General features: G+C 38.6%; 1 protein-coding gene across 3 annotated transcripts in view; it reads right to left on the reverse strand.

Annotated features, from left to right (window-relative positions):
• LOC132608959 (dnaJ homolog subfamily C GRV2) overlaps positions 1-12,989 on the reverse strand; it is a 48,594-nt gene that overhangs the window by 9,911 nt on the left and 25,694 nt on the right. For 2 of the 3 annotated variants that reach the window (XM_060322780.1, XM_060322782.1), the window contains exons 13-20: positions 10,372-10,595; positions 9,938-10,282; positions 7,216-7,510; positions 6,060-6,497; positions 5,643-5,988; positions 5,228-5,568; positions 4,671-5,138; positions 4,406-4,530 (exon numbers count right to left, since the gene is read on the reverse strand). In XM_060322780.1, the coding sequence (XP_060178763.1) occupies positions 4,406-4,530; positions 4,671-5,138; positions 5,228-5,568; positions 5,643-5,988; positions 6,060-6,497; positions 7,216-7,510; positions 9,938-10,282; positions 10,372-10,595 (2,582 nt within the window). The remainder of the gene's footprint in view (positions 1-4,405; positions 4,531-4,670; positions 5,139-5,227; positions 5,569-5,642; positions 5,989-6,059; positions 6,498-7,215; positions 7,511-9,937; positions 10,283-10,371; positions 10,596-12,989) is intronic. The other variant, XM_060322781.1, reaches the window with a different exon arrangement.

Consider the following 12,989-nt stretch of genomic DNA (forward strand, 5'->3'; position numbering starts at 1 on the left):
TGGTCCAAAACAAGCCTTAAATATTTGTGTGGCCGTAAATCATCTCATAAAGTTAAATCGTTTCTAAATATAGAAATGTGTCAATCTTTTTAGGACAAACAAATAAGGAAAGTAGACTATCTTTTTAGGACAGAGGGAGTATTAAAGATAGTGATAACTCTAGACTAGAATTGATTGATTAATGATTAGAATACTAGGAAACTGATTTACATTGCAACAATTTGACATCAACAGTTAAAAACATAATTAAGTAAATACAAGTGTCTCCTCCCAGATAGTTTAAACTTTTAAATGAGACGATTCACAGTATTAAACATGTAATCAGAGGCGGGGTCATGAACTCGCGTGCCACTTTCACCCGATATTAAATATTTTCACATGTTAGAAACACAAAAAGAAATTGGTCCAGATGATAGGGAGCATGTTAAAAATATAATTAAGCAATAATAGTACCCCTTCTCTAATAGATTAAACTTTTAAATAAGACTGTTAACATAATTAAAACTCCTTGATCATAGAAATCCTGAACAACATCATCAATGCTCATCACCTCCCAGCAATGGATAAAACAAGCCATAGAGTATGCATTAAGGCCCGGTAACTTATGCCCTACACATGCCTTAACACTATTCTAGATCTCCTATGTTTCAAAAGGGCTTTGCAACATTTGATTTTGCTCTGAAGTAATCATCGGAGAATCCCTAAGATTACATTGTGCTCTTCCGTCCTCTGAATTGTATATAGATTTTGGTAGAAAGTGACTATCTCCCTTTTGATATCTTTAGGATTTCCCACAGTTTCGCCTTCTAGTGACAGCTCATTAATATTGTTGTATCTCCTGTAAGCACTAGCAGTTGACGAACTTTGTGAGGTGACACCTTGTTTTAACCACAGAGTCCTGGATCTTTGCCTACAAGCCATCCTTCATGCTTAGCAATCTCCTCAAATTCTACTGCCAAAGAAGTTCTTGTATATATTTCATCTTCATTCAGGTTCCTTTACTTATCTGACTTCTTTTTATGCTTTTATTGAGTCGGGGGTCTTTCGGAAACAGCCGTCCTACCTTGGTAGGAGTCAGGTCTGCGTACACTCTACCCTCCCCAGACCCCACGATGTGGGATTTCACTGGGTTGTTGTTGTTGTTGTGTTGTATTCAGGTTCCTTTAATCCTGTATCTCCTCTAAGTCTGTTAGTTGGCTGAGAATATTTAGTTTCTGCAAATTGTTACCTTTCTCCAAAAAAAAAAAATTACTTTCTGCATCTCTAGATCGACTTGGATTGACTTGCTGCACTCTTTAAGTTCCTTCACAAACAAAATAATCTCACCAGTCACCACTTAGCATTCCGTCTTTGAAACTCTTCGACGGCAACCACCAATATCCAAATTTAAAATTAGTCTTGACTGGCTCCCAATTCCCACATTGAAGCATCAAGGGAGATTGATCTGAAGTAACTCAAGGATTAATTGCTTGATATTTTCTGAAGCTTTCATCCCAATCATCAGAGATGAAAATCTATCCAGTCTAGCTGGTACTTCATGCCTGTCACCTTTCTTCCAAGTGAACCTCCTAACAGTTGCAAAAACCACCAACCCCATATCCTCAATGAACTTGAACAATCCAGTCATTGCTCTAGTAGTTTTGTTACGGTTCCTCTTCTTTGATGGGAACCTAACAGTGTTGAAGTCCCCACATACAACCATGGCCCAATAAAGATTCCCCTGGCAGCACCAACTTCCCACCATACTTCTTCTCTTTCCTTTCTGTCATTGGAGCATAAACACTAGATAAATGTCAGGTAAAATCATGGGTCTTACCGGTGAATTCATATGTGATAGAATGAGTCCAAGCTACTAATCTCTCCTTCCCATATTCTCCTATCGCACAATGAAACAATATCCCCTTAGTTCCACGGGCTTTCAATTGTGCCAATTTCCCCATTTGTTATCCCGCAGTTACTTTTACAATTTTCCTAATATTCCCTCCTAATTCAGTCTCTTGCAAGCGAAATTCAGCAGTTTTCCAACTATGTATAAGCTCTTAATAAACCTCCTCTTCCTAATGCTATTAAATCTCCTAGCATTCCATGATAACCTTCATTAATCTTAGACAGCAAGTACCCCTGCTTCCCATTCCATTACTCTTGAACTTATTCCCAATATCCAAAATTTCCAATTCTTTAGTTCCCTTTCTTTTTGGAGATACTGTCACCAGCAGACTTGAGCCCTCCATAATTGCTTGTCTCTTATTATCAATTTTCATTAATATCTCCAGAGCTTCTTTCTCACAACCTTGAAAGTCCACCCCAAATACCTTGCGTAATCTGATGACGTTCTGATGCACCCAAATTGGTGTATAAAAATCTAATTCCTTCTCTTCCTCTTCCACTTCTATTTCTTTCTTCCTCTTTCAATGTAAGTTCTCCATCGTAGTTCATTACACTTGTGTTTTCAGAAGAAAGAGTTAGCCACTAACTCTTCATAAAAAAGATCTGGTCTGGACTCTAATATTAACTCTTCAATGTTCTATCTTCCGAAATGCATTGGGCCAATGTGTCTAAGCCTTGTGCCTTCTTATTAATAGGCTGTCCTTCTTTTTTTTTTTAATCAAGAGTAGGCATCTTTTTTCCTGTATAGGGGTCACTATTAAAACCTCCACTCACGTGATGAGCCACGTGTAAATTCATGTATTTTGCATTTGAGATAGCTTGGAGTCCAAAGACATCTGTCTCCATCTTCTCCGGCTCTAGTTCTCACTGGCGGTTCACGCGACTTAAAACGAGAAAATAATCCCTTCAAATTCCACCTTCACCACTTACAGAACAGGGTCTCCTCCCCTCTTACCTTCAACCTTGCCATTTTGTGCTTCCTAAGTTTCCTCTTCTCCTATGTTTGTAACCGACCACCGCAATGATCACCGACTTCTGAGACCATATATGAACTGGAAGTCCTAATAGCCTGATCCACACTTAGTTGACCTTATCAAATTTCGAGATAGAGCCCACTATTGGTGTCCACCATGGCAGATGAAACTTTCACATTGTCCTTTAATGAGATCTTCTGCAGTTGTCTTCGAAGAGAACTCGAAGATAAATTGGTTGTGACCCATTTCATAAATGTTGACTCCATGTGTCTGCTTCCAAGTGTTGTTGGCCAATGATGAATCTCTAAGAGCGTAGGGATATCAAAGATTCCTTTTGGAAAGCTACCAACCACACCACACTCCTTCAAAGAACCTCATTTTGAATGGGGCTAGTTCCTTCGAATACGCTTATAATGGAGTACCACTTTTTTCATGAACCATAACTTCATTTCTCTTTATGCCCTGACAGTTTTGCGAGTAGAGCAGACCTTCCTCTGTATTTCTGCAAACAAATATAACCAACTGCCTTCTGCACATTGTCATTAATGGACTTTCTATTTTAACTGCAATTTCCATCCACCCTATATTAAATGCCATTTCAGAGATGATGGGCCATTATTACTGATCTCCTCTTTCCATGTATACTTATGATGCTTATATAATGTCTGTGATTGTTATAGTTCCTCAAGCAGAAAAACTCAGGAAAATATCTTGGAACATCAATCTTCTCACGTGATTCTCCTTCACTTTTGAATCCTCCTTTAAAGTGTAGGCACCCCATCGTCTTCCGACTAAATGTATTTCTTCCGATCATATTTTGACTTTGTTCCACCCAATCATACCACACTCCAGTTCTTTCTTCAATTCTGGTTATACCATAGGATTTGAAACCAACTGCAAAATAAATTGTGTTGTCTCCCATCTCATCTATACTAGTTAGGATATAATTTGGAAGGTAAAACCAACCTTGATTCCGGCCAAGGCTTCCAGAGACTCCCTCTGAAAATGTAGTTCTGTTGAGAAGAAGGGCTAGGATATGCTAAGCTAGGGAAAAGTGTCCGGGAGCATTTTTCACCCTTAGTTATTCCCAAAACCTCTTTTTTATCGTTTCCTCACAATTACAAGATATGTATGAACACTTATAAACCGACTTATCCTCTTTCTACCCATCCCCTTTCAGCGTGTGTGGATGAATGCCAATTTAAAGTAGGTTCAATCCTCTACCTTCTTTGGCTAAACCTAACGATAGCATTGGTTCAAAACTGCACCCAGTGGACTTTGTATCACTTGCTCCTTTGGGGATCTATTGTACCAGAAGAAAAAATGACGACAGCGAATCATACAGCACGCATTCATAAAATAGTACTTGATCAAGACTGTCATTCCCAACACAAATCTGTGGAAAAGAATTTGTTTTGATAGGTGAAATCTGTGACCAGAAATTACCACAATTATTTCTGAAAAGGAATTAATGCAACCCCAAGATATCTGTACAAATCTAAGTACGAAAACTAACTTGTCACATAATTAAATTATGTACTCACTTGAGTCCCTGAGCAACCAACGCATCCCTAGCCCGGTTTCCAGCAACAACTACACGTTTTAATGTTTCAAGAGCTAGAATACTTCCACCTTGCCATCCGATAGCTTTCATCAAAAGGGGAACAACCTGAGCGAGCCATCAAAGGCACAATGATAGTTAAAGTATGACTTTGCAGCAAAGTATTTTCTTTTAAGTACTTTAAAGAGCAGAAACTGAAACAAAAATCAATCAACTTATTCTAAGCTATGCATTGATAAAGCACATACTTGGGGTGTCCCAACACTAGTAGCTGCCATAGCTTCAGCGCACGTTGTACTTGCTGCAAGTTGATGCAGAATACGCAAACAACTAAGACGCACACGCTCTTGTAGCGTTGGTGAAGGAGGCTGCATTGAGCTACAATCAGCTTCATATGCTTCCTTGGAGTGGTCGACATTTTTCACTTCCCCGACAGCCATTGTTTCTCTTCTCCCTTCATACGCCGCTGCGGACACAAGTTTTGGCACATATCCTAAAAATCCAACATGATCTGCAAGAGCAGGGTGCACGCGTAATAATGACACCAGAGCAGCAGATAGAAGCAGAGGAAGTTCAGGGTCAACAGATTGGACATCATAATGTGTCGCAGCAATTGATGAAAGATATTGATCCAATAGTCCTTCTAAAAACCGCTTCGGGTTTCTAAGAGGAAACTTTGGATCTTTTAAGAATAACCTAACATAGATTCCTCCAACCTACATCACAATAAAAATTCTCCATTAAAACCAAAAAAAAAAAATAGTTTTAGAAAATGGAGCCAAATGTTGCATGTATCAATCAATACCTGAGGCTCATCTCTCATTTCCTGTTGGCCGGTTGCCTGCTCAGGTACATCCCAATCAACAACACTGCCTTTCATCTGTTCACGATATAGTTCTGATGCCATGGTCGCAATTTGAGCAGACAAAGAAGCAGCCATTGCTGGAGTCCACACGAGTTCTGGAGTCTCTGTCGTTTGTTCAAGAATGCTCACAACAGCTTCACCAGGACCATCCCTGATGACAGATACCAAGCCATCAGGAAGAAACCTGGCCAGAGTTATAGCAACTCTAGGTCCATGCATTGGCTGCCCAACTAGTTTTCCCAACAACGATGCAGCTGCTGCTCTTTGCTGCAGAGGAACTTCTGCACAACATTACTCAATTTTTAAAACTGTCTAGGATATTGATCTAGAAGAGAATGCCAGGAAAGCAAATTACCTTGCAAAGGCAAGAGAAGTTCGAGAATGTAGACCACTCCACCATGTTTTGCAGCTGCCCATGCAAGCTCTTGCGTGCTAGCTAAAGCATACAGAACATGGAGAGCTCCTTCACGACAGCTAGGAGAGGAGTGAAGCATTTGCAATAGAAGGAGCAGACTGGATCCATCAGACACAATTGCCGCCAAGCAAGGAGCATGTGTTGTCAAGCGTGACAGGACACTCAGACACAGTTGAGGGACATTGGTTGTTGAAGCAACAGGAACAGAAAAGCATTCAAAAATTGGTAATAATTTTTCTTTTGCAGAAAAAACTGATGCCAAATCTGGGGTACTTGTCAGGAGATTCTGAAGAAAGAATAGCATATGTCAAACATCAGATCAACATATTCAACAGGACAAATGATTCCTATGTGTACCTGGAGTGCAGTTAGAGCAAACTGCAATTTCTTAACCAATTCATTTCCCTCTTTCTTCATCTGTTTCACATCTGAAGGAGTTGAATCATCATTAGATAGCTGCTCTTCATTATGTGATCCATTAGTCATATCATTTTGGAACTCTGATGCCCCAGAGGTTGACGGAGTATCTGATCCCACTGCAGCATCACTCCGTACTAGGCATGATATAAAATCAACAAGAGCAACACAGAAGACTTCAGGTTCACTAGTTTCATAATCCGGTTGGTCATTGTACACTCTCAAGTATACATTTCCAACAAAAAGTTCCTTCGACAATGCTTCATATGTGAAGGAATGTGAATCTTTCAGGTCATATGAACCATCGGGACCCTGGCTAGCACGCTGCTCGTCGACAAACTTTAACAGTTCTGCCCGGGTTGAAGTGTTCCAAATTATCTGCATTCGGAACCAATGGCGAATTGAGATGGACCAAGAAAATCAGATTGAACATTATGAATCAAAAAAAAAAAAAAAGAGTGAAAAGGAGGAAAACAAACAGTCTATCAACCATAAGTTTATGAATGCAATATGCGAAACAACATTTCAAAAGTACATCAAAAGGATGACATTCACATGCACAGAGAAAGTTTCTCAAGAGAAGTCTTGTTCAGGAAAAAAAAAAATCTTAAGCACCTCTAAGGGGTAGTGAATACTCTTATACAAATTAGGACTAATTCTCACGAGTTGCCTGTTAGTATACAGTATTGGGTGCATTTTGTGGAGAACCGTTTTTTTTGTGGAATGTCAACTTTCTGTGTACCACTTGTATGCAGGAGCATTTCCCCATATTAATCTTTAAATGTTTTCTTTACAATAAGAAAAGAAACGAAACAAGAGTAAATAGTGTTTTAAAGTATGAATCGTTAGCAAAACATGCTGAACCAATATCAGAACTGTCTATTCTTCGCGCCTTCTTTTTGTTACTCCCTGCAGGAGAAATTGACCTTCCTGCAGCTCTAGACAAATGAGAAACAACAACAAAATGGAGGCAATCCCCATTTAAAAATGTTATCCTTGTATCATACTCAAGAAAGCTGTAAAAGAAAAAAATCTAAGTTCTGCATATGAAACAGAAAGATCCACCAAGTGAAGTTAAAGGATCTGCAGTAATCACCTCGGGGATCTCCAAGTTTGAATTCAGTTTGGACAATAAGTCTTTGAGAGATTGATCGTTCAGCATACTTGCAAGCTTTGGTGTCAGCAAAGCTCTAAGTGCATCAGCTGCAGCCATATTATATGGTGTCTGATTCTCATCAGTACCCAAGCCACTAAGTCTTGCCAAAGCCTGAGCTGACCGTACAGCATGCATATTCTTTGCAATTTGAACACTAACACCAACACCATGAGCTTCAGATTTGTCCGTCTCTTCTGCAGTAGAATCGTACTGAAACAACAGTGGCAACAGGTACCTAAAGCAGAAAAGCATAAGAAAAAGAATACCATGCGTTCCTGAAACCATGTCTTAAAAAGAAAAGTATAAAGAATTCAACATGAATGGACCGGGCATTAGATTATACTACATCCATCCTGTGTGAAAAGTTGGACCTTATAGGTCAAATTTCTTGGTTCATTTTAAGGGTGGAGAGGGCCCTTGAATAGTAGGAGAGGAAGATAGAAGGGGCGGCTTTTGATAGATCGGAACCCTGCACCTGTTGGAGGGTGAGTTGCAACTTCTGCCGCAACTCCGATCCCCGCTTCATGGTTTTGACTATGATTTTTTATTTTTATTTTACTTTTATTTTTATAGATAAGATTCTGTTATCTATTAGGTACTTATTTTAATAAATCATTATTTTAGGTAACAGTATTTTAATAAATCTAAGCATTGTGACAGAAAGACTTTTATATAAAATTCTTAAAGATTTCATGTTTGATTTTTCCAGACAATTAATCCAATTTAAACTTAAAAAAATGGCAATACCTCACCAGTCCACCCATGCCACATAATAAGGATTCGAGGAGTTATATATTGTAGATTATTAGAAATTCAATGAGTACAAAGTAGTTGCTATTTTCTGATACTCAAAATGATCCAAAAGCAAAGAATACCAGCTAGTTTAAACTTGATAACTGGTGGCTTGAACAAGAGGGATATGTGGATATGATGGACAGTTGGTAGTCCTCCTTTATTGTAGAAGGTAGGCCAGACTTAATTCTCGCTAAAAAGCTGAAGCTGCTGAAATTGAAAGAGTGGTCTATGAAATCAGGATAAAGGATCTACTGGGGAAGATTGAACACATGGATAGAATTGTGGAAGATAGGGAGAGCACTGAAGAAGTCATGTTAGAAAAAGCTAGCATTCTAATGGAAATGGAGGACAAATCCAAAGCGGCGGAGACAAATCCCGAGTTTTATGGCTGAAGCAAGGGGAAAAAAACACCAATTCTTTCAGAAAATGGCCAATGATCATACAAGATACAGTCCCGAGTCACTGCTTTGCTACACTGTCTGGACTCCTTTAAAGGCAATGTGGAGGGCCCTGATAAACCAGTGTGGAATCTTTCCAATAAAGGATCCTTCTCAGTCAATCAGCTTACTGGAATTTGAATAGATGGAACCTTGCGACACTGATCTGGCCAAGGAAATTCATCTGGAAAGTTAAAATTCCTAACAGGTTGTCTTGTTTTGTATGGCTGGTTATTAGGAGAGCATGTTTAACTCACGAGAGATTACAAAGAAGAGGTTTTCAGATTTGCTCAAGATGTCTGCTTTGTGGACAAGAAGCTGAGAACAATGAACATCTATTCCTACATTGTAAGACACTGTAAATCTGTGGCACATGTTCTTTTGTATGATGGGGGTTAACTAGGAAATGCCAAGAACAACTTTGGAACTTTTGAGAACCTGGAAGAGCATTGGAAGAAGAGAGGCAGAGGAAGATTGGTGGCAGACTATACCAGCAAGCATATGGTGGACAGTATGGAAGGAGAGTATGGAGGAAGATTGCCCCCTTTAGCAAGCATCACTTGTTTTTATGCTGGTACAAAAAGGGCTTACCTAAGAAACTGAAGAAGGATTGGGGAATCTATACCTGCATGCATTTGGAGGCGAAGGAATAGAAGACGTTTGAAGCAAAAACAACAGCTATATAATGAAGATCAGATCTGAATGTATACTTTTGATTTCTTTTTTGTGTAAAGTGGAATTGATAGATGATGTCGAACCCCTATTGCAATTCATAGAATCTTTTGCCTAGCTTTGTTTTTCTGGGGTTTCAATCATTTATGTTTTTTCTTCTCTCTTGTTGGATGTAATCACAGCACCTTAGTGATAGTTTTGACATTAATAATACTTACCATTTCAAAAACAAAAAGAGCCTAAAGCAAGGAATTGATTGCATAAGTTATTAGCAAATTAGTACTTAGGAAGCATATAAATAAAGCAAAGTGCTATTTCAGAAAATAAGCATGTATTACATGAAACCGGTAGGATACGAGCAGCAAGATTGATAACCTGTCAACTCAAATAGCTAAAGATAAAGCAATAGCTGACAGTTTCCTGTTCTGTAAATGGCGAGAAACCATCGCAGATAAATCACTCATTGTCAAAATATTCTGTTAGCTTGAGTACTATACGGCATTTATAAATAAGTGATTCCTAAATCAAGCTTTCAAAGTCCTTTTTGAGTTCAACAGAAAATAACTTATACAACAAAGGTAAAATCAAAAGCAGATCCAGTCACATCACCTGTTTAGCTCATCCTGAAAGTGGAAATCCTAAGAAACAAAAGCTTCGACACTATCCAGAAAGTACCATGAGTCATCTATTCTAATCAGTGGTTCCGGTAATCTATGCAGTTCATCTGAAAAGGGTGAAAATCAAAAAGTTCCACGTACCACAAAACACCAGCCTTAAGTAGGGCATCTTGAAATTCAGAGGACACAGAAACATGAGCAATCGTCTGAAGAGCAGCATCGACAGCAGGTGGTACAAGCTCAAGTTCAGTACAATGTACAATATCATCAACTAGGCCAGAAAATTCAAGCATGTCAGCTCTGGCACTCTCAAACTGACTCAACACTGAAAAGGTTCTCATCACATTTGTGACAATGACAGTAGATGGTTCACTTGCAGGAGTAGTTGGTTGGACTACACACATACAACGGGACAGAAGATTTGCAAGAAGTTGTATTCCGCCGTCCCTTACAAGTTCTTCACCATTCAGTGAAGAAGATGCACACCTGAGACATTAAAAAGCATGGAAATAGCTCAAATAGCTGAAAGGGGGTAGTATAGAAAACAAATATTCAGTTATATCCAGAGAACATACGTTAGCCATATCAACTCGGATGCGGCAACAAGAAGAGATGCTCGATCAGAGGAAAGGAAGTTGTTGTCATCTTTATCCACGGTGATTGCATTTAGCAACATTGGATAACCAGCGTATTTAAATGGCTCCAATACATCTCCATGTCGTCTGTACAAAATGCATTGTCCTTTCAATAGAAGCAATAGTCTCCAAAGCTGTGGACCTTGCAGTCCTTGCATTGTAGCCTGAACAAAAATTTTAAGCGAGAAAAAAGTAAGGAGATAGAAGTAAATATATATGTGCATTTAACGGACCTGGTAAGAAAACAAATATCGTCAAAGCTATATCGTCTAGTAAACTCATCTAGAAGCTATATTTTACTCCCTCCAAACTTAGAATATCTGCACATGCCCTCTTCAGGTTTCCTCAAGAGTGTTCCACTTTCTTTAAAGGCAAAGCTAAATTTTGTAGCATTCCTATCCTTGCCCTCAAAAATTGCAGAGCAAAAGAAATGAAAAATCAAGCTCCTATATAGCTGGAACAGACATTCATTGATATATATTTAAAGTAGAATTGTAAGTTGTAACTAAAGGCCAAAAGATTTGATCAGACACTTGGTACGCGGGCGAGATGGTTTATTGGTCATAGATTAATAGAGGGATTGTTATAAGAAGAAAATTTCACTGTGTAGCGATGTGTAACAAAAGTTATGACAAATGAAGAAGGATTCTATTAGGGGACTTTTAATCAGTGTTTCATGCATACCATATGTGCAGACATTCGAGCTCAAATTACACTTAGACAGAAATGCCCTCAGCTTAGATATAAATGATCTCCATTTCATTAGAGATAGAAATATTGTTACTACAAAATCAAGGCTGGTGATTAAAAGTCTACTGCAACATGTGAAACTAGTCATAAAATACGTCTAAATCAGGCCATCCCAACATAACAATGAATATGTTATTATTCACCGTTCAACAATATCTGCGTTCGTAGAAACTAGGCATTGGGTCTAACTCAACCTTAAAAGCTAGCTCATGAGGTGAGGATTGTACAGTAACATACAAGGAGACAACAACTCATTCAGTCAACTAATATGGGAAAAACTATACTATTACATGTCAGAACAATAGACGCTATCTAAGAAGACGTCTATTTAAGTGTCTTGTGCTAAAGAAACTCAACATAATCAAGGAAACCAACCAACAAACCAATGCTTGGATTCCATTTTCTTTTTTGAGAAATTTTTGGATTCCATTTTCTTGCAGCCAAATTTCTCAAATCTTTATGACATGTTATTGGGTTGAAAAGAGTTCAAAAACAAATATCTAGAAAACGAAAGAATAACCTCAAAGTTTTGCAAGAGAATCAACAGAAGTAATCAAGAGAACAAACTAAAAATTGTTACCCACAAAGCTATTAGGGGTCGTTTGGTGCATGGCATAGGTTGGGATATCCCAGCACTAATTTTTTGTACCGTGTTTGGTAGGAGGTATAAATTTATCCTGGGATAAATTTATACCTCCTACCAAACACGGTACAAAATGAAGCCTTATCCGAAGGGTGGGATATCCCACCTTATCCCACTTATCCTGGGATTATTTTATCCCATCGGGGAGATGGTATAAAATAATCCCAAGAAGTGGGATAAATTAGTCCCGGGATTATAATCCCGGGATAATTTTGGCTAACTACCAAACGACCACTTAGAGACCTCGCGGGGATATGGCCAGAGCAGTGTGGGTCGCTAGAAAATTATGAAAATCAACCAATGTGATTTTGAGGTAAATCTTTGCCTGCTAGGCAAGAGGATAGCAAGTTCCAAATTCTGTCTCGGTAGGACATGGATTTCTATTACTATGAAATTCATAAATAAAGTAGTTAAATGGCATTATAATCCCTTGGCCTAAAAAAAGTAATCTTTCTCGATAAATTCGGTTGATTAGGGTAAAATTGTATCCCTTAGGAACCGTACATGCGCCTTTTGAGAAAATAAAGTAATAGTAAAGCAAAGTCATAGTAAAATGCAACGATTTTTCTAAAGTATACTTCAAATTGAAGTAATCATTTAAGTATCTTATATAATATTCTTGCCCTAGTTGAGTAAATCAAAAATCCAAAGGAGGTTCATGGCCAAGGGGAAAGATGTCCGAGTAATGGTGCCGACCCTTGATATACCAGAGGTAATTTGAGATTTTTTTTCAACAAAGAGTTTACTACGGGAGGGGTCTTTTTTTCGCTGGAAAAAAGCTTCCTTTGCCGGAACTAAAAGAAAACTCGATAGTGGCTTCGGAACAGAGTCTCAATTCCCACAAACATAGTGAACTAGTTGGAAAATGGTCTGAAGAGGTCACATGTGTGGCTCCCTAACCCCTGTCTCTGGAACACGTTCACTCCTTTGTACCCCTGATATTACCTTATCATCCATTCTTCATGTTCCTGACTTTCCTGTTAATCTATTATCTGTTAGCGCTATCACAAAAGCACTAAACTTTAGTGTAAAATTCTTTCCTGATCATTGTGTTTTTAAGGACCTTCAAACAGGGAAGAAGATTGGCAGTGGTAGATTGTATGATGGCTTATATTTGATCAATGGAGCTCGAGATTCTGGTCAGGCTTATTTAGGAACAAATAAG

The sequence above is a fragment of the Lycium barbarum genome, chromosome 9 (assembly GCF_019175385.1).
Source record: "Lycium barbarum isolate Lr01 chromosome 9, ASM1917538v2, whole genome shotgun sequence".
NCBI classification, from domain to species: Eukaryota; Viridiplantae; Streptophyta; class Magnoliopsida; order Solanales; family Solanaceae; genus Lycium; species Lycium barbarum.